General features: G+C 39.9%; 1 protein-coding gene across 2 annotated transcripts; it reads right to left on the reverse strand.

Annotated features, from left to right (window-relative positions):
* Positions 1-5: 5 nt before the first annotated feature.
* mlh1 (mutL homolog 1, colon cancer, nonpolyposis type 2 (E. coli)) lies at positions 6-21,972 on the reverse strand. Of its 2 annotated transcripts, none has more exons than XM_061961505.1 (19): positions 21,470-21,972; positions 21,304-21,394; positions 19,645-19,743; positions 19,488-19,561; positions 19,352-19,424; positions 12,488-12,579; positions 10,174-10,216; positions 10,018-10,106; positions 9,839-9,951; positions 9,671-9,779; positions 7,409-7,562; positions 4,798-5,126; positions 2,800-2,966; positions 2,618-2,726; positions 2,484-2,547; positions 881-1,045; positions 726-818; positions 550-660; positions 6-467 (listed from the first exon to the last, which is right to left on the reverse strand). In XM_061961505.1, the coding sequence occupies exons 1-19, from the start codon at positions 21,574-21,576 to the stop codon at positions 312-314; spliced, it is 2,238 nt and encodes a 745-aa protein (XP_061817489.1). In that variant the 5' UTR covers positions 21,577-21,972; the 3' UTR covers positions 6-311. The 2 variants fall into 2 exon arrangements, with proteins under 2 accessions (XP_061817489.1, XP_061817490.1); XM_061961506.1 differs by having other exon boundaries at positions 9,671-9,764; positions 21,470-21,970.
* Between the last annotated feature and the right edge of the window lie 1,095 nt (positions 21,973-23,067).

Genomic DNA, 23,067 nt, shown 5'->3' on the forward strand with positions numbered 1-23,067 from the left:
ATGTGTAATTTACAAAACTGTGCCTTTTATTTTGATTTTTTTTCTTTCAAAGCAGCGGCATACATTGATGGAAATTACATTTTTTCAGTCCCCTCCTGTGGAAACTTTGGTCAGTCCTTGATTTTTCCGCCCTACTCTTGGCATGGCACACCAGGAGTGAGGGCATACATTCCATCCAATCTGTTTGGGGGCGGGGAATGGTGATGTGGTTAAAGCTGACGCACTTTAAACTTGCGGCTCTTCATTCTTTACCACACTGAAAAACACTTGACCCAAAAGCATCAATAAATGAGGTATTTCATTTCAAGTTTTTAACACCTTTCAAACACTTTATAAAGGTCGGGTAAGTTGGCGATCTGCAGCAATGTGCCGTCCTCGCTGTAGTGCTTGGGAGGACTGATGAGAGTACGTAGTGCCTTACACACCACGTGCTCAACTTTCCATCGCCATGAATTCAGCTCCGGGTCCTGACGTAAATAAACCGAGACATTATTTTTATTTATTTTTTTTACAATAGTAAGCTTGGTTAAGCAACATGTTTGCTCCCACCTGCTCCTCTCCAGGCTGCGCCTCCAGAATGTATCGCTTCCTGATGGAATAGAACATGCTGCACTCTTTGCTGAAGCCTCGGAAGCATTCCTTTTCGTTGTCCCAGTTCACCTGCAACACGTAAGAAAAGTAATGATGTTGGGATCAAGGAGCGGTCTTAACGAGACGATCCGCACCTCTGTTGCCAGGCGGAGGATAAACATGGGCAGGCCCTCCATGACCGGAGTGTACTTGTCAAGCAGCAAAGGTAGTCCTCGAAGATTTCCCTCCTGGAACGTGCAAACTTAATTTACTGTAAGACCAAATGAGAAGAAATGTAATCAAGCCTGACTTGATCTATCTCCATGGAGAAGTAGTCCTCCAGCATCTCTGCTTTCTTCTTCAGGAACTCCACAATATACTGAGCCAAGCCTTCTTTGGGGCCATCCTCTTCAGTCCAGCCACTTTCCTCCAAGTCCAGAGCCAACATGGCCAAGTCATAAATAGGAGCTGGGCTCTAGAATCCAAAAATAATGCATTATTAAAAACCCCGGATGAGAATGTTCTACATAGATCTTACGTGACCAACGTTCCCTCTAAGGTGCGCACCTGCGCAATTGCGCACTGCTCACGCGTCCTCTGCGCACAGCAAATCTATACCGCGGAAAAAATCAAATCCCACTCTAAACAAATTAAACAAATCGTTTGTTTTGTATGATTTTGCAATGCAACTGAGTAACAGGTGACGAAAGGTGGCCACAACAGATAAAACAATGTTTGTCAACACTTAAATTATTGTAACGTCTGTGGAGGACAGGAATTCCATCGATCCCTTTATTTAGCAAAATTGTTTGTCGGCCATAACCACACCAAAACAATGTGTAAAATACTTTTATCTAGCAAAACTGGTCGTTGTCTACCGTACAAACCAAGCCAAAAGCAACTCTTTGTCATCTGTGATATCAACAGCAGCCGCTTGCTCTCTCTCTCTCACCTGCACCAACACCTACACTATGGTAATTAGCCACTGGTGCGTTTATGGCCACACAAAAAGTTGGACAACTCCAACACTACACGTAAAGTGTAAATTTCAGGTCGTTTTACTATGACTCATCAATCAGTGTGCTTATTCTACTGTCATTTGTTAAGAATGTTATTTTTTGGATATTAATCATGAAATGATGTTACAGGACTACATAATTGCTAATAAAAATATTTATTTTACGGACAGAAAGTTAATAAACACTTCATCTCATGCAACATGTGAATGTTTTAAGGGGAACTAAATGTGATCTTTGAAAGGGGTACACAATCTTTCCAAAGCAGGACCCCCACCTAGGCATAAAATACTATAATAATAATAATAATAATAACTGGGATTTATATAGAGCTTTTCTAAGTACCCAAAGTCGCTTTACATGAAGAACCCATCAATCATTCACACCTGGTGGTGGTAAGCTACTTTCATAGCCACAGCTGCCCTGGGGTAGACTGACGGAAGCGTGGCTGCAATTTGCGCCAACGGCCCCTCCGACCACCACCTATCATTCATCATTCAATTCACCGGTGTGAGTGGCACCAAGGGCAAAGGGTGAAGTGTCCCGCACAACGGCAGCGATTTTTGGATGGTAAGAGGCGGGGAGCGAACCTGCAGCCCTCAGGTTTCTGGCACGGTTGCTCTACCCACTACGCCACTACGTTCCTATAGTGCATAGCTGATTAAAAACAAAACATCTAAGTGGGCCAAATCACATATGTTAAAAAATAATCTCTTGAAATTGACTACTGTCACTTGATTATAATAATAAAACATTTAAATTGTTATGTCAGGTTTGAGACAAATGTGCTGCTGGTATGGCCACAGTGTGCACGTCTGTATTCCACTGAATGCTCAGGGTGTTTGTGCGTTTGCTCACACACATGAAAAATTAGAGGGAACATTGGACGTGACTTACTGATAGTCTCAGGACACCAAAGTTGCCAAAGTCGTAGATGAGGATTTGGTAGAAGAGTTCCTGGCTGCAGAACAAGAAAGCGTAAGCAAAGTGTGTCCCCACTAGTGTCTCTTTTCTTCTAGTGTGTGTCTGACCTGAGTCGTGTGGTGTCGAGCAGGTATAGTTTGGTGTGATGCTGGATGAGAGTCCACTGGGGGTTAATGCAGCCCACAAACGAGTGATTTTGCAACATCTCCTGAAGACCTGGAGGCACACGCAAGAAGACGAGTGCTGACTGAAGACCAAGAGGTCTTTAGATGAATGACAGGCCTGTCACCTTTGTGTGTGTTCTGGCTGATCTCTCCTCTCAGATCTTTAATGCTGCCCAGTTTGATGACTCGTCTCTTAGGTGTGGATGCAGCCGTAAGCTCCTCCTCTCCTCCCTCTACCACCTCCTCCTCTTCCTCCTCCATCGCCTGCTCCTCCTCCTTCCTGGGACGTTTCCTAGTAGGCGATAAACATGCATTTTCACCCCTTCAGTTCATTCATTAAGAATTTCGTCCACTAGGGGGCAGAAGTAAACCACTAGAATTAGGTACGTTGCCTCATACAAATAGTCAAAGGTCAAATTAAAGCTGTTTATGATTTTTCTAAAAGTTTTTTTTTTTTAAGTACATTTTAGATTACAGTACATGTAAAGTACTAAATTATTATATAGCTAGGTCAAACCAGCATGATTTTTCCCCTTAAAAAAATATACATATATATAAAAAATTAAGTGAACTATTTTGAAAATTTTTGATTACATGTAAAATACTCAATGTATTTTACTGATTTTATACTGAAAGCAATAAAAACATATATTGTTTATTTTTTTATATATGTTGGACAAATTAAAACATTTTTTTCTAAATTTCTAAAATATTGTATGGATAATGGATACATATTTTTAATTGTGTGTAAAGTACTAAAAACTATTATGTATGGAGGTCGAATTACAGCAATTTACTTTTTTTTAAGTAATTAAAAAAATACATATTTGTATCTATAGTTTTATATGAATTAAATCATTGGTAGCCAAAATGAGGCATTTTTATTATCCTTTTTTTACAATACGATAAAAATATTGTTCTCAAAATGCAGGTTTTACATTACATTGTCTTTAATGCAATTGCTTGTATTAAAACATGTGTAAACTTGACAGCACACGTGACGCATAGCTGATCTACTAAACTTGTGCATAGAGAACTGCGTCTAAGTGAGTAAAACAAAAAACGGAATCCATTTAGAGTGTCTGTCTTCATTAAAATGCAGAATATATGCTGATCATCAAAACGCTCACAATACCGGGGGAGAATATCTAATTATAATTATTTAGCAACTCCAGGACTTCCTCTAAAATGCCCATAAAAAGTGGTACATTTAAGCTGTGCTTAAAACATAGCAAAACGCCACAGGTAGACAGACACATGATAACAAGAATGTGCAGTAAATGAGTATCTCCATGGTGAAAGTCACGTAGTACACGCAAAATCCCCATTTAAATAAGGCAGTCTGCACCCGTTATCAATTGTACATGCAGTCTTAGTAGATAACACGTAACAGGCCCACTAATAGTACACACAATTTTATAGTGTGCACACGCTGTTTAGTCCGTGGTATTTGAATCTTAGTAAATCAGGCCCAAAAGTGCATTGGGAAAGTATTCACAGTGCTTCACTTTTCCACAATTTGTTATGTTACAGCTTTATTCCAAAATTGAATTTTTGTCCTCAAAATTCTACACACTATGCCCCATAATGACAATGTGAAAACATTTTTTGACACAATTTTGTAAATGTATTAAAAATGAAAAACTAAGAAGCTTATGGTATTCAACCACAAGCAGATAGCCAAGATACCAAAGGAATGACTTCAGGACAACTCTGTAAATGTCATTGAGAGGCCCAGCCAGAGCCCAGGTTTTGAATCCAATTGAAGATCTCAGGAGAGATCTGAAAATGGCTGTGCATCAACGCTTCCCATCCAACCTGATGGACCTTGAGAAGTGCTGCAAAGAGGAATGGGCAAAACTGCCCAAAGATAGTTGTGCCAAGCTTGTGGCATCTTATTCACAAAGACTTGAGGCTGTAATTGCTGCCCAAGGTGCATCAAAAAAGTATTGAACAAAGGCTGTGAATACTTGCAGTATATAATAGACTATATACAGTATATCCATTCATACAATATATCACTTAAATTTGTTTTCATGTAAAGTTAAAAAAAAAACCTGTATATACACACACACACACATATATATACAATATAGATATATTTGATATCTAAAAAAATTTACCTTTGGACATCATGGACTTTGGTGCTGCTGTCTTTGTCCTTCTTTGGCAGCTCAGCCTCCATCTGGTCCAGAGCCTCCAGCATGTCAACATCATCCATATCTACGCCATCAGACTTGCCTGCCACGGCGTTGGGCTCCACGTCGCTTGGCCCGCCAGGTTCAGGCTCGGGAAGCTGCTTCTCTTTTGGCAGGAGAAAGGCGTCCAGCTTCTGAGCTCGACAGTCCGTTCTCACCATCTGATGGGCGTAGACTCGCTCGGTGGACTCGAACGTGGCGCTGGACGACTTGACCTCACCTCCACTACACACAGACAGCCCGGGAAGCAACGTCTGCAACAACATGTAATAAAATGTAAATTACACAATTTATATAATCACTATGCAAATTATTATTATTATCATTATAGTTATTAACATTATTATAATGCCGAACAGATCTGGCAGGCCCAAACGTTTAGTGAGGGTACGCTGGGAACGTTTGGCAGAGGCTCCTGTCCACCAGATCTTCAACTCACACCTCAGGCAGAGCTTCTACTGCATTCCAAGGGAGGTAGGGGACATTGAGTCAGAATGGGCTGTGTTCCCTACCTCCATTGCTGCTCATCAAAGCGGTGGTCCCAAGGCGGCTGGTGCCTGTCGTGCCCGCAACCTCCGAACCCGATGGTGGACACCACAAGTAAAGGTGGCCGTCAAAATGAAGAAGGAATACTTTGAGGATCTCCTCAATCCTACAGATACACCCTCCGTGGAGGAGGCAGAGTCTGAGGCCACAAACGCGGACATGACCATCACCGGAGTCAAGGTTGGTGAGGTACAGTCATCAAAAAACTGCCTAGTGACAAGGCCCCAGCAGAGTACGAGATTCGCCCCGAATACCTCAAGGCTCTGGATGTTGTGAGACACGTCTCTTCAACATAGCGTGGAAGTCTGGGGCAGTACCTCTGGATTGGCACACCAGAGTGGTGGTCCACCTTTTCAAGAAGGGGGACCAAAAGGTGAGTTCCAACTACAGAGGGATCACATTTTTCAGCCTCTCGGGAAAAGTCTGCTCCAGGGTGCTGGAGAGGAGAGTCGGTCGTTAGTCGGGCCTCGGATTCAGGAGAAACAATGTGGTTTCCATCCTGGTCGTGGAATACAGGACTAGATTCATACCTTTGCTGGAGTTCTGAAGGGGGCATAGTAGTTTGCTCAGCAAGTCAAAATGTGTTTTGTGGATTTGGAAAAGGCATTTGATCGTGTCCTTCGCAGTGTCCTGTAAAATCGGAGCAGGAGTATGGTTCGCATTGCCGGTAGCAAGTCAGACATGTTTACAGTGGACGGTGGACTCCGCCAGGGCTTCCCTTTTTCACCGGTCCTGTTCATTATTTCCATAGACAGAATTTTTTTAGGGACGGCGTGGCGAAGTTGGTAGAGTGGCCGTGCCAGCAATCGGAGGGTTGCTGGTTACTGGGGTTCAATCCCCACCTTCTACCATCCTAGTCACGTCCGTTGTGTTCTTGGGCAAGACACTTCACCCCTTGCTCCTGATGGCTGCTGGTTAGCGCCTTGCATGGCAGCTCCCGCCATCAGTGTGTGTGTGAATGGGTAAATGTGGAAATACTGTCAAAGCGCTTTGAGTACCTTGAAGGTAGAAAAGCGCTATACAAGTATAACCCATTTATCATTTATTTTAGGTGCAGTCAGGATGTGGAGGGTTTCCACATCCTGTTGGCTTCATCAGGCTGGGACCTTCAGCGTTCACTGGGGCGGTTTTCAGCCGAGTGTGAAGCTGCTGGGATGAGGATCAGCACACCCAAATCTGAGGCCATGGTTCTCAGTCGCAAAAGGGTGGACTGTACCCCTAGTTTGGGATGAAAGTTCTGCCTCAAGAGGAGGAGTTCAAGTATCTCGAGGTCCTGTTCAAGAGTGAGGAAATAATGGAACGCGGGATTGACAGATGGATCAGTCACTGTACCGGTCTGTTGTGGTGAGTCAGAAGGCGAAGCTCTCGATTTACCTGTCAGTCTACGTTCCTCCCCCCCCCCATGGTCAAGAGCTTTGGGTAATGACCGAAAGGACAAGGTCACAAATACAGGCAGCAGGATGTATGAAGGTGTCTAGGATCACACTCAGAGATAGGGTGAGGAGCTCGGTCATCTGGGTATAGCTCAGAGTAGAACCACTGCTTCTTCATGAGAGGAGCCAGCTGAGGTGGCTTAGGCATCTACTACACTACGGACGCCTCCTGGACACCTCCCTGGTGAGGTGTTTCGGGCATGTCCAGCCGGGAGGAGGCCTCGGGGCAGACCTAGGACACTAGCTGGCCTGGGAACGCCTCAATGTCCCCCCTGTGGAACTAGAGTTGGCCGGGGACAGGGAAGTCTGGGTATCTCTGCTTAGACTGCTGCCCCTGCGACCCACACTCAGATAAGCAGCGGAAAAAAGGATGGATGATGTGAATTATGTATAAAATAAATGTGGATTATAAACTTTATATAGCAATCATGTGAATTATAATTTGCATAATCATGTGAATTATAGCACTTACTGTATATATTCATTATATAAATGATATACCGTAGTTGAATTATTGTTCCTAAGATGCCGCAATATTGAGACACATCAAGCTGTACCTGAGTGAAATATGTACGCGAGGAGTTGGAGCCCAGCAGTTTGCCTTCGACGTGTTTCTGAACGCTCTCGATGACGCCATCCTCGTGCAGAAAATGCACCTCATGCTTTGTTGGATGCACGTTCACATCTACATTCTCAGGGGCGATCTCTAAACTGTGTGGATCAAGAAACAAAACAAAACAAAAACTGTAAAGATATTCATAATATACACTTTAGCATTTCATTGAACTTGGATTGAATTAAGTTATTAGGGAAAAAATTACCACTGAGGAACGTATTATTGGAAGCTGATTGTTGCGATGAATTAAACAACCGAATGAGGTTAGATACATTGTGGCCGTCTAGGACTATGCATGTCAAGTTGATAAGTGTTTTTCTTTCAAGGGAACTGCACTTTTTTGGAATTTAGCATATCATTCACAATCCCTATGTAAGATTTTTTTTTTTTTTTTTAAGCATTCTAGTTATTAATATACAACAAGTTTGAGGTGGCTAACAAATAAGCCAATGGGAGTACACTGTTTTGCCCATAAAGCCCCCTAAAAACAACCAAAATCTGCCATGAGCTGCTGCATCGCCTCTTAATTGGTGAAATTAATTCTAGATTCAAGTCCATGCCTCTCACTTGTATAGTAGAAGAATGTGGCCATAAACCGAGAAGTTGGTCAACTTTGACATCCAACTTAGACCCGAGATCCCGAGAAAGACATGAAAAGACGCTCATTTGCCGCTTTTTTTTTTAACCCTTCGTGAGTATTATTATTATTTCTATATCTAAAGAAGATATACACATTCCATCAGTCAGTATCCCAGTGAGAGCAGACATTGTACAGTAAGTGAATGTTTCCTTATATTCGTAGCTTGTATTTCTTAATTCGCACTAAGTAATACTAATGCATAAAGCTTATAATTGTCTCACCAAAGCTGGCTTTGTTTAGCACACAGCTTTTAAAACGTGTAGATCATCCTCCTTATATACAAGCTAAAATATATACGTTTCTGGATCATATTTTGTCCCAAAGTAGTCTTTGTTGTCTCTCTCGAAGTCTGCCGTTAGTAGTAGTGTTGCTGTTGTTGAAGGGAAAAGCGAACGTTGTGATGCTTAAAATGAGCAAAATACAAAAATATTACAATGTATTAATAATATGCCTGTTACTACATTATATATATATACTTACAGCGTGTATATAAAACCTTGATGGAGACTTTTTAATGTTTTTTAAAGCGCTTTATAGGCTTAATAGAGGGACTCCTATCACCGCCATTGTTAGCTGACATTTGCTAGCGTTTATTTCAGAGTTAGAATGCATAAAAAATTAAAACATGTGATCTTGTCTTACATAAGGATTGTAAATGATAGGCACAACTCTAAAAAAGTGCAGTTCCCCTTTAAGGATACACATTCGTTAAGTCCCAAAATCCACCCATCCATCCATCAATCCATCCATTCTTTTTTTCTACCGCTTGTCCCTCTCAGGGTCGCGGGAGTGGCTGGAGCCTATCCCAGCTGCACTCGGGGGGAAGGCGGTGTACACCCTGGACAAGTCGCCACCTCATCACAGAGCCAACACAGATAGACAGACAACATTCACATATTTTCAATAAAACCCCAATGTTGGTTCTAATGTTGATTTTGATGACACTAAACAAATCAAACTCATAATCTTACATTTCACCTTTAAAGGTTTTCACTTAAAGGCTTAAAGCATAAAAGTACTGAAACATTTCTCACAACCACATACAGGTACAGTACAGCACACCCTCAAAATTGAGGCTCAGTGAAGGAGTATCGAGTTGTCCTGCCAAAACTCTCACACCTTCGGCGTGCTAAAAATAGGTTCTGTTCACACTTCTACAGTACATCTCAGTTGTATAGTTCTTCTACATAACAAAACAGTACAGGTTAGACCGTTGGAGCTTATGATGTCATGAATGTGGAGAGTCTTTATAGTACATGCAAACTCCTCATTTAAAAAGGGCGGTCTGTAGTTGTCAATTGTACACAGTCTTAGTAGATCACACAAACACACCTAATAAATGTACACACAATTTTATAGTTTGCACGAGCTTGGTATTTGGATCTTATTAGATCAGGCTCTTTGTATATTGCCACGTTCTTGTGTCATTCCCAGCTGAAAGGTAGTCATTTAACACATACGGATTCACTTGAACGCCACATGTATCTCGGCTATAAACCCAAGTGTCTTCATGATGTTTTCACCCGCAAACAAAAACATTTACACTACCGGTAATATCGTCACCTGAGATAAAGAAAGGGGTGTGTGTTCTTGGGCAGGTATGCAGCATAAACCGTCTCCACCGCCTTCTTCAGAGTACTCGACTCCACCAGACGGTCTGAAGAATGGCAAGCTGCAATTAGTCATTATTGGATGATTCTATTGAGTAAGCAATGTTTCTTTGCTGCGTACGATTGATGAAGAGGACCATGATGCATTTCTTGACAGAGTAGTTTGCGTTGGAGATGTAGCCCTTCATCTTGTAAGCTAGCTTCTGGTCCTCGCAGGAAACTTCGATCAGCTCCCTGAGAACACTCAAGACGTTAGCAGAAATGGTGATAAAAGTGCAGACATGTCTTTCCTAATGATACCTGCTGACTGCATTGCCAAAAACTCCTCGAATATTATCCACCACAGACGCATTGGGTAAAGTCCTCACGTCTGCGACTGTCTCTCCTTGCTGGAGGATGACAGCAAGAGAATGATGAGGTTCAAAATTTTTCTATTCTTGAGTCGGTTGATCTCACCTTTTTGACAGAAAAGCTCTTTCCTGAATTGTGTATGGCGTACCTGAAAAAAACGAGACATACCAAAGGTTGAATACATTACAGCAGTGATTCTCAAACTTTTTCACCAAGTACCACCATAATGACCAACATTGAAATACAGTAGCAAAGTAGGCTTAAGTATTCATTAAAAACAAGGCAGAGGTTTTATTTAACAAGTGTATTTAATATATTTACTTGTCCAGGGTGTACCCCGCCTTCCGCCCGATTGTAGCTGAGATAGGCTCCAGCGCCCCCCGCCACCCCAAAGGGAATAAGCGGTAGGAAATGGATGGATGGATGGATGGATTTAATATATTTGGCCACTGTAACATTACATACAGTTTGAAGAGTAACACTGTGTTTTACACATAGAAAAATAAAACATTGTACTTTAATCATGTTATTTGATTACCGTATTTTTCGGAGTATAAGTCGCACCTGCCAAAAATGCATAATAAAGAAGGAAAAAAACATTATGCAACTTTCATAAACTATGAAAAAAACTGCGACTTATAGTCCGAAAAATACGGTATTTGGCCTACCATTAGAGATGGCCGATAATATCGGACTGCCGATATTATCGGCCGATAAATGCTTTAAAATGTAATATCGGAAATTATCGGTATCGGTTTCAAAACTATCGGTATCGGTTTCGTAAAGTAAAATGTATGACTTTTTAAAACGCCGCTGCATACACAGACGTAGGGAGAAGTACAGAGCGCCAATAAACCTTAAAGGCACTGTCTTTGCGTGCCGGCCCAGTCACATAATATCTACGGCTTTTCACACACACAAGTGAATGCAAGGCATGCTTGGTCAACAGCCATACAGGTCACACTGTGGGTGGCCGTATAAACAACTTTAACACTGTTACAAATATGCGCCACACTGTGAACCCACACCAAACAAGAATGACAAACACATTTCGGGAGAACATCCGCACCGTAACACAACATAAACACAACAGAACAAATACCCAGAACCCCTTGCAGCACTAACTCTTCCGGGACGCTACAATATACACCCCCCGCTACCCCATACCCCTCCCTCCACCTCACCCCCGCCCCCCAACCCCGCCCACCTCAACCGCCTCATGCTTTCTCAGGGAGAGCATGTCCCAAATTCCAAGCTGCTGTTTTGAGGCATGTTATAAAAATATAATGCCCTTTGTGACTTCAATAATAAATATGGCAGTGCCATGTTGGCATTTCTTTCCATAACTTGAGTTGATTTATTTTGGAAAACCTTGTTACATTGTTTAATGCATCCAGCGGGGCATCACAACAAAATTAGGCATAATAATGTGCTAATTCCACGACTGTATATATCGGTACCGGTTGATATCGGTATCGATAATTAAGAGTTGGACAATATCGGGATATCGGCAAAAATGCCATTATCGGACATCTCTACCTACCATTAGATGAAGCCCGCATACTACTATTGGTGCACATACCACAGTTTGAGAATCACTGCATTAAAGTAATCAAGAAAGACACAGCAGACCTCCGCCAACCCAAAGGGTTCCCTACAAATAGTTGAATGTATTACCGTATTTTTCGGAGTATAAGTCGCACCGGAGTATAAGTCGCACCTGCCGAAAATGCATAATAAAAGAGGAAAAAACATATATTAGTCGCACTGGAGCCAAACTATGAAAAAAACTGCGAATTATAGTCCGAAAAATACGGTAAGTGAAAGTGCATTTATTATTGAAAAAGTACAAGTTTATCCACTTAGTAACACAAAAAAAAAATTACAGTAACTTTAGTAACAGGTATTATTGTAGTCGCTAGGTTTATTTGTATTGTTTACGTCTGTGATTTCCATTAATAGCAGGTAGGAAGAGCGATCAAAAATAATTAGAAAGACACACCCGAGCTCTCGGTATACACTGCAAAAATGCATACCAGTCAACACTCCCCTTTTCTCTGGGAAACCCCCATATTTTGGCCTTCTTTCCAAGAAGCCTCTAATTCTTGTAATACGTTGAAAGAAATCCTGCTGGTGGGCACAACACCTAGTAGACATCTGTCTAACATCCGGTTGCCCTTCACTGACATGGCCTGCCACTTCATTTTAAAAGGTGGCTCATCCACTTTCTATGTTCATATTTTTACTCAATTTGCAAGAATGTGTTGTTTCTACAAACATGTATTATCCATAAAGTTTCATGGAAAGCAGAGCTGCCTTTTTTTGTGTAACCATGCTTACTAACCAACCAATCAACAATCTTTGTCACACCTGCGTTTTTTGGAAGTAGAGATAACAAGAATAGTTCTTATGACAGCACCTGCTAACCACCTCTACAATCCTGGAGTGCTCATCACTGGGACTTTTTAAAGCTTTCCTTCTGGTGGACACGTTGTAGAAGAGATCCTCCACCTGTACACAGAAAGGACAAACTATCAGTATACACACAGCGATGTCGGCTGAGACTGAAAACATGAGCTGTATTGATTGACATTGTTTAGAAGTGCAGCGGAACCTGGATTTACGAACCCCTCATTGTGCATATTTTTTTATTCAAAAACTACAAAGCGAATAAAATGATATGCTTATACAGGTATGTACGATCTTTGTCTCAGTGGACGAATGTTACAGCCACCCATTGTATTGCCTCGCAGCGCAGCCATTTTGCACGGGCTGATGGATCTCCAGTGCTAATTGTTATCTCACAATGCTGTCGTTAACTACTGTGCTTTATAAGTGTTTTTTAGCCTTTGTATAAAATGTTTAGTTTTGCTCAATAGGAGTTCAAAGAAAGCAATGGACAAGCAATGTGTGGTTTAAAAACATTTAGGAAGCATCTCCAGCAGGCTCATTCAACTGGCGGCCCGTGGGCCATATCCAGCCCGCCAAAGCTTTTCATTCGACACGCCGAAAATCGCCCAAATAGGCTTGATGAAACCATTAAAATTAGGGTGGAGCATGTATGCAGTACCCCCACCACCCCTTGGGGGGAACAGCGAGGAATGTGTCACAATGAAGCAGCAGTAGGGTGAGTAGAAGACAACTACTCATTCAACCCTAAAAAAAAAAATCTAAATAAATTGCAAAAAACAGACTTTTAACCATGACGGGACAACAAAGTATGAATGTTCTGCCACGGGTCATTGTTTTCTGGCGGCCCTTTTAAGCAACGGACACATTGATCCAGACAAGAAGCAACAATGGTAGAAATCTCAGCGTGTAACTTCATCACCAAACTTGGTCAAACATTTGTAAGTTGATATTGTGCAAAAACATATTTTGTTTGTTTTGTACTAAAATTGCTGACTTCGTGATGTCTTTGTATTCGTAGTTGTGTTGGTATTTGTCTGGGAGTAACTTTGCCGATCAGACCTTGTTTGATATGTGTAGCGTTAAATTTGACCAGTAGAGGGCGACAACGCTACCCCTAACTGTGATAAATCACATACAGTTTTTGCAATTTTTGGTGCGATTGTAGCTGAGATAGGCTCCAACGGCCCCCGCGACCCCGAAGGGAATAAGCTGTAGAAAATGGATGGATGGATGGATGGATGGATGGATGGTGTGTTGGTGTTGTGTAATTTCTGTATGTGTAAACATTTGTAGTTTATTATGTGAATATATTAACACTAAACATTCTCTTTGATTTATGTAAAATACACAATAGATATTATACTTTTATGTTTATTTAAGTTTATATTTTCAGTCTTACAAACTTAAATTAAGGAAGAAGTGTAAATAATTAAAACTGAGGAAGGAAAAGAATGCAGAGGAAGGTACATCAGTCCTCAACAAAACTTCTAGAGCTTCTGTTTCTTCATGCTTTTAACTAGCTGCACATACTGGAAATGAATAGCAAGGGCAGAATAATGAATTTATTGACAATGCAGTGTGAAAGCTGATGTGTTTACTTTGCAACTAAGTAAACGTAGTCTCAAAGAAATATAACCCCCGGAGGCATCTTTTCTGACAAAACATCCACATTTCGATGTCCGGCCCCTGAGCCCTTGGGCTCTTGAAACTGCAGCCCTCTTCATTATGTCATTGAATAGCCCTGATCTACAGCATTTCCACTGCAGGAACTTTTTAAGGAACTTTTCCATTTACCAGGGTAAACAAAGGTACCCCTGTGTTTCCACCAAAAACTACTATGCAACTTTATGCAGTTTATTGTTGTTTTTTATTTCTTACAAACTTCATTTACGAAACATAGACGAAACTACGAGAAGTGGACTCTTTTAAATGTATTAATGGAAGAGTTTGAAGCTGGACTAGAAGCAACGACCTCAGGTGCTTACTACTCTGACTTTGTTGGATAAATGTGAAATAAAGGAAACAGTAAACAAGTGGAACAAGGGTAACTAACATCAAATATTAACTATTTACTTTATTACATGGCAGCACGGTGGCAGAGGGGTAAGTGCATGTGCCTCACAATACGAAGGTCCTGAGTTCAATCTCGGGCTCGGGATCTTTCTGTGTGGAGTTTGCATGTTCTGCCCCTGACTGCGTGGGTTCTCTCCGGGTACTCCGGCTTCCTCCCACCTCCAAAGACATGCACCTGGAGATAGGTTGATTGGCAACACTAAATTGGCCCTAGTGTGTGAATGTGAGTGTGAATGTTGTCTGTCTGTCTGTGTTGGCCCTGCGATGAGGTGGCGACTTTTCCAGGTAGGTAGGCTCCAGCACCCTCCGCAACCCCGAAAGGAACAAGCGGTAGAAAATGGATGGACTTTATTATATGTTGTAAAAGTAGTCAGTGACACTCCATTTGTGTCGTTGTTAGCCTCAACCCAAGCTAACAAGCTAAAGTGACGTGTTCGTGATGTCTACGTGAGATAAACCCCGATGCTTTATTATTTGTATATTGATTGATTGAATTATTTATTTCAAACCTGCACAGTACAACAACACACATTTTTTTTAAACATTTTGGCAGGGACATTTATGCAAGGCTTGAAAAGGGGTTGGATGAAGCAGATGCTTCCCAACCCCTCTCACTCATTCCACATTTAACATAAACAATATAATACAAGAACAATACTATACAAACAAAAACAAGAAAAGCTCCTGTACACTAACAATACAATAGTACCACTGTTACTATGAGACAAGACAAGACGAGACAAAACACACACACACACACACACACACACACACACACACACACACACACACACACACACACACACACACACACACACACACACACACACACACACACACACACACACACACACACACACACACACACACACACACACACACACACACACACACACACACACACACACACACACACACACACACACACACACACACACACACACACACACACACACACACACACACACACACACACACACACACACACACACACACACACACACACACACACACACACACACACACACACACAGGCCCAAACACTCTCTGACCATACACCTCTCTCCCATCGCTCTGTGCTGAGGGCATCACTCTCTTTTCTCCTCGTACTTCTTCAGTACTTCTTTTTTAAACAGTCTTTTAAATGTAATCATGTTAGAACAGGTTTTTAACTCGTCCCCTAAGTTGTTCCACAGACTGACTCCACGCACTGAAATGCACATTGATTTTAAATTTGTTCTAAATTTAGGAAAATATAATTTGTTGTTTCCTCTTAGACTGTAACTATGGTGAGCATCTCTATCCTGGAATAGGTTTTGTATATTGGATGGTAGAGAGTTTTGGGATGCCCTAAACATAATTTGAGCAGTTTTAAAATTGATCACATCGTGCAGTTTAAGTTGCTTTAACTCCATGAATAGTGGATTTGAATGATGTACCGTAAGTAGTGAACTTTGGACACAATCCTAATGGCCTTTTTCTGCAGAGTGACTAAAGGCTGTAGATGGGATTCATAACAATTTCCCCAGACTTCAACACAATAGTTTAGATATGACATAATAAATGAATGATACAATAAAAGCAGAGCATTGGTGTTCAATAAATGACATGATCTCCTCATCATTCCAACACATTTAGCAACTTTTGTCCTTAGGTAACTTATATGAGGCTTCCATGATATATTTTCATCTATTACCACTCCTAAGAATGCATTTTGTTGAACATATTCTATTGGTGTATCATTAATAACAATCCTGATGGGTATTTCACTTTTGCGATTGCTAAACAACATGATTTTGGTCTTCTTTAAATTCAGAGACAATTTGTTGGTATTAAATATTGTTATTTACAGCTGAAATGGACCAAAAGGAAGCGCTTGACCCTCATGAATTCATCATTTACTGAGAGGACGACTTTCTGACTGTTGGACATTGAGGACAAAAGCCTGACATTTTCTGAACAATTTGGCACACTTTATTTCTTAAATCATATGGTTTTGTATATTATTGCTTTGTATTTAATTTACTTGCTTTTGAGTGAAATAACTATGACCTAATATTGTCTGTTTATTTCCATGGTATGAGTGTAAAAATATGGTAAACCACTCCTCCATACGTCATCAGCCTGATTTGTATAAACTACCCTGAACTGTGAAATGCAGTAGAAACACAAACCACACACTTCTACAGGAACCTATAGATCCAGGAACCAAACGTTCTTGAAATTTTCATTAAAAAAAGACTTAATGTTAGGTTGTCAACATTGTCTCCTTCCCATGCCCCCCTGACTTTCGCTGCACGCCAAGATTTACAAAAGTTAAATCGGAACTGATTTTATTTGTATTCCTAATCTTTGTTGCATATGAGAAGGACAGGTCAGCTAGTTGTTGTTGTTTTGGATTTGTTATAATGAAGTTATTTAGGTTACTAAATAGTTGATCCATCACCCTCGTGTTTTGTTTGCTTGATATACAGTACTGTAAAGCATTTTATATTGGGTTCCAAGTGTACAAACATATAGTAAAATATGGACTTTTGTCAAGGCTGGAATCTCATGTTTACATTGTTTGTTATGCGGAAATGTGCTTCAATATGCAAACTTTTCTATTTATGAACACTATTAAAAACCAATTACGTCCGTGAATCGATGTTGCACTGTATTTATTTTTGAAATATTGTTTTCTTTCCCAAGTGGGAGAGATGTGGCTTCATTATTTGAGTCTATTATGAGAGATGGTGGTTACTGAATGTAATTGTCAAAGCCATGCGTCTTTGTGTCGGTGACCAATATTAGAAATAATACAATAAAACCCTTGTCCAGACTTTTTCAGCTCAGCAACATGGCAAATAAGACAACACAATGAAGCAAAAACAACTGTTCGAGATATTACTTGTTATTGTATTACAAACCCTGTTTCCATATGAGTTGGGAATTTGTGTTAGATGTAAATATAAACGGAATACAATGATTTGCAAATAATTTTCAACCCATATTCAGTTGAATATGCTACAAAGACAACATATTTGATGTTCAAACTGATAAACTTTTTTTTTTTGCAAATAATCATTAACTTTAGAATTTATGCCAGCAACACATGACAAAGAAGTTGGGAAAGGTGGCAATAAATACTGATGAAGTTGAGGAATGCTCATCAAACACTTATTTGGAACATCCCACAGGTGAACAGGCAAATTGGGAACAGGTGGGTGCCATGATTGGGTATAAAAGTAGATTCCATGAATGCTCAGTCATTCACAAACAAGGATGGGGCGAGGGTCACCACTTTGTCAACAAATGCGTGAGCAAATTGTTGAACAGTTTAAGAAAAACCTTTTTCAACCAGCTATTGCAAGGAATTTATGGATTTCACCATCTACGGTCCATAATATCATCAAAGGTTTCAGAGAATCTGGAGAAATCACTGCACGTAAGCAGCTAAGCTTGTGACCTTCGATCCCTCAGGCTGTACTGCATCAACAAGCGACATCAGTGTGTAAAGGATATCACCACATGGGCTCAGAAACACTTCAGAAACCCACTGTCAGTAACTACAGTTGGTCGCTACATCTGTAAGTGCAAGTTAAAACACTCCTATGCAAGGCGAAAACCGTTTATCAACAACACCCAGAAATGCCGTCAGCTTCGCTGGGCCTGAGCTCATCTAAGATGGACTGATACAAAGTGGAAAAGTGTTCTGTGGTCTGACGAGTCCACATTTCAAATTGTTTTTTGGAAACTGTGGACGTCGTGTCCTCCGGACCAAAGAGGAAAAGAACCATCCGGATTGTTATAGGCGCAAAGTTGAAAAGCCAGCATCTGTGATGGTATGGGGGTGTATTAGTGCCCAAGACATGGGTAACTTACACATCTGTGAAGGCACCATTAATGCTGAAAGGTACATACAGGTTTTGGAGCAACATATGTTGCCATCCAAGCAACGTTACCATGGACGTCCCTGCTTATTTCAGCAAGACAATACCAAGCCACGTGTTACATCAATGTGGCTTCATAGTAAAAGAGTGCGGGTACTCGACTGGCCTGCCTGGAGTCCAGACCTGTCTCCCATTGAAAATGTGTGGCGCATTATGAAGCCTAAAATACCACAACGGAGACCCCGGACTGTTGAACAACTTAAGCTGTACATCAAGCAAGAATGGGAAAGAATTCCACCTGAGAAGCTTAAAAAATGTGTCTCCTCAGTTCCCAAACGTTTACTGAGTGTTGTTAAAAGGAAAGGCCATGAAACACAGTGGTGAACATGCCTTTTCCCAACTACTTTGGCACATGTTGCAGCCATGAAATTCTAAGTTAATTATTATTTGCAAAAAAAAAATAAAGTTTATGAGTTTGAACATCAAATATGTTTTCTTTGTAGTGCATTCAATTGAATATGGGTTGAAAAGGATTTGCAAATCATTGTATTCTGTTTATATTTACATCCAACACAATTTCCCAACTCATATGGAAATGGAGTTTGTACTTTGGAATGGTGTACAACTGCACTGAATATCCTGCGTTGAAAAAAACTGTCCCCTCCCATGTAGCTAATTGAATGAACCAACAGTACGATGCAAATTGCAGTACAACACTGCTGTAAACTAAAACCACATACTGTACATGTATTGTTACATGAATACTTCTATGACAGTATCAATCAAAATTAAGTAATATCTTTGTAAAGCTTGTTGCAGCTTGTGTAATGGATCTCATAAGTTGTGCACCTGATAAAGTGACCAGTTTATTATCTAACACAAAGTTTTTTTTAGGGTGTGTAGAAAGTAAAAACCTACAAACTCACAAGTATTTGTGTTCCCTGGTTTCCAGCACAGGGTTTTGGAGGACCTTTTAGTTTACCGTCACTATAGCTGGCCCTGCAAGGAAAAGAAGATGTGATGTCATCCTTCTTACTTCATGCAAGCTACATGTGACCATACCTGTAGGCACATTTGGCATCAGCGGTTTTTGTTGTTATAGTCACATGGGCAACATGGCTTATACTGGCCAGAGCCTGCAAACATAAACAACAGTGATTAGGTAGAGAAAGAAGTGTGTACAGTAAGTTTGTTTGGATCAGTCAGTGTCAGTGCCCACCTCTCCTCTAAATCCGTATGTTGCAATGGCAGAGAGGTCCTCAAATGTCTGCAGCTTGCTTGTGGTAAATCGCTCACAAACTATTGTCATATCTTCTTTCTGCATCACAAATAAGTTGTACTTACAACCTTTTAGGAAGCAATAGCTTCTTCACACAAACACTTTGGTTAATAATGGTTCTCCTGGGAGATGGAATTGTGAGTGACAAGAGGGAAAACACCAAAAAACATTATAGGAACAGGAATAACACAGTCTTTATTAATTTTAATAATATATTTTCGATCAATCAATCAAAGTTTATTTATATAGCCCTTAATCACAAGTGTCTCAAAGGGCTGCACAAGCCACAACGACATCCTCGGCTCAGAACCCACATCAGGGCAAGAAAAAACTCAACAATGGGACACAATGAGAAACCTTGGAGGGGACCCCTGCTTTCTTGTTGCCATGGGGAAGAGGCGGGGAAAAGGCAGGCCATGAGGCAGCAAGTACCTCTGCCTCAAAGTAGGGGGCGATATATTGCGAACTTGCAGTTCAATGCCTCAGCAGTACTCTGACTCGCCACACTGGGAGAAGTGGGGGAACTCAAGCTAGCAGACAAATGTTTCTCCAGCGGAAGCCAGACTTTTTTTCTTTTTTTTTTTAAAACTGTATTTATAACAAACATGGCATTTTTATTAGAGTAAGCCAGCGTTTGTGGATGTTTTTTGTCAGATGCAAAAATATTGTTTTATTGCTTGTAATGAAATTGAATTAAATGAATGTGTCTGCCAATATGGAGGATTATATACTGTATCCAAAATGAAATACTTCTCTAAACTGGATTTGAAGACAACATGAATGTGATCATACAAAGTATGTTTTCATGGAGGATAGCTATTGCTACTTCAGATACAAATACAGAAAGGTAAGATACATGCACAATACTTGATTCATTTTGGTGAAAGCAAATGGGACCAAAAAGTATTTAATAACAACTTTATCAAATACTTTTTGGACCAATTTGTCATATCATAATATCATTATGATAATGTTTTTATGAAAGCGAATAACTCCCTTCTTTTTCCTGTTACTCTAATGTGCATCCTAAATCAACAATGATTAGAGCTTCACATATGAATTTAAGTAACAAAAAAGAAGAAAAGAAAATTTCAAAAGTATCTATGCCTCACCTGGTGTATAGTTCACCGCACGTCACTGCATTCAAACGCATTTAATTTAATATACATTGTTAATGCTGTTCTTATTGTATTTAATTGTATGTCTATTGTTATTCTTGATCTTTATTTCCCTTTTTCTCTTTAACATTATTCAAGCTGTATACTACTGTTAGTTTTTATTTCGAACTCATTGTTGCTCATTAGTAGAACACCCTTTTCCTTACATTTCCATGCATTGCTCCAAATGTATTGTTATTTTTTTAATTAGAAAATTGTGACACAGGACGTAAACAAACTTTAAATGACAAAATGTAAGCAAACAAAATCATGTAAGTGTCATGGTGTGGATGATCACACATGGAGAAGTGGAGAGGTTCATTAAGCTCTGCTTCTCTCTACTCCTATTCAGACATTATGCAAATGTCCCACCATATTTTTTAACAACCAATGTGAGGTAATGCACAAAATAAATGAAGGCATCCTCCAGGTGTGTGCCTACCCTGATACCGGTGCCGTTGTCCTGAATCTGGAGCAGCTTTAGTCCGCCGTCCTTTACGGTCACCTGGATGTTGGTAGATTTTGCATCCAGACTGCAACATTAGACAACACACGTGGTTACTTATTTAGCTGTTGAGTAACGTTACTTGTATTGTTGCGGCAGTTACCAGTTTTCAATCATTTCTTTGACAGCGTTAGCAGGTCGTTGAATAACTTCTCCAGCCGCTATTCGGTTAACAACCGTCTCGTCGAGCCTCCGGATAACTCCGGCCATGGTTTGGGTTTTACAGCACTCCGCCTTCAGTTTCAGGGTGGCTAACAGTATAGTCGGCTCTGTCTATGCATGTTAAAAGCTGCGTTGTTTACATGTTACTGTGTTCATGTAGAAAACCGGAAGTTATTACACAGCCGGAAGAACAGAAAGACCTCTCACTTGCCTGCAAAAATACTTTTCAGTCACACACCTTGAGTCTATTTAAAAATAAGTATTTTGGATTTAGTTAATAGTTAATATTAACGGTTTGTTACGTTTGAATGCACTTTGGCAATAATCAGGGCGTTGTTTTTCGTTTTCCATTTGCGTCGAATCTATTTTTTTTACAAACGATCTTTGAAAGCACCGCGCGCGGGCAAAAATATTGAAGATATCTACGTTTCATCAATGACGTCATCACGTCCGTTTTCTTCTTCGTGTGTATTGTCGCTTTAGCTTGATTGTTAAAAATGTGCACAGCGCTACCAACAGGTGTGTCTGAATGTTTCATTTAACTCACTTCAATTCAATTTAAGAAAACGTTATTTGTCCCCGGGGGGGGGACAAAAAAACTAATAAAAGTATTGAAATAAGTAAATGAAGTAACATCTATGAAATTAAGTATTATTTTTAATGTTTAGAGCAAATATGTATTTTCGTTTTTCAATAGGACTAGTGAACTGAAAAATCAATGAATGCAGGGGAACGTTAATGTTTTTATATATATATATATATATATATATATATATATATATATATATATATATATATATATATATATATATATATACACACTGTATATATATATATATATATATATATATATATATATATATATATGTGTATATATATATATATATATATATATATATATATATATATATATATATATATATATATATATATATATACAAAAGTTAGTCATATATAAAGACAAAGTTTTGTGTTAATATTAGTAATTACGATCAGCTTTTTCTCTTGACATTGTGCTTTTTGTGCTCAATTATGCCCATTTTGTTGAGTTTTTGTTGTTGTCAATAAACCATGTTTTGTTTTACAATTTTGTGCCAGACAATAGATAATTAACCTATTGCTGCAATTTGACTTCAGGTTTGATGTTTTTTTTAGTTTTAATTTAGTTTGACAGCACACAAATTGTTTTGTTCTTTACATTATTCACCAAACGACACAAGTTTTTAATTTGTGTATTGTTGCATCTACACTGCTTAAGTATTTAGCCACAATGCCAAGCATGACTTTGCATTCTGTAGCATAACTGGTTAGTCAAATATTTATGAAATACAGCATTGTTTCGAAAAGGGAGTAAAGTTATAAACATATATTTTAAGGTTACAGTGTTTAGTATGTGCTTGCTTCAATAGCTACCAAGGAATCGTTGAACTTTGTCATCAGGCAGGATGACTTCATCAGTATACAACTCTGTGAGGGTGATCCCCCAGGGTGAGACACTGTTGAGAAATCAGGCCAGGCTGGGCTTTATAGATTTTCTTC

This window comes from Nerophis lumbriciformis, linkage group LG02 (genome assembly GCF_033978685.3).
Source record: "Nerophis lumbriciformis linkage group LG02, RoL_Nlum_v2.1, whole genome shotgun sequence".
Taxonomy (NCBI): Eukaryota; Metazoa; Chordata; class Actinopteri; order Syngnathiformes; family Syngnathidae; genus Nerophis; species Nerophis lumbriciformis.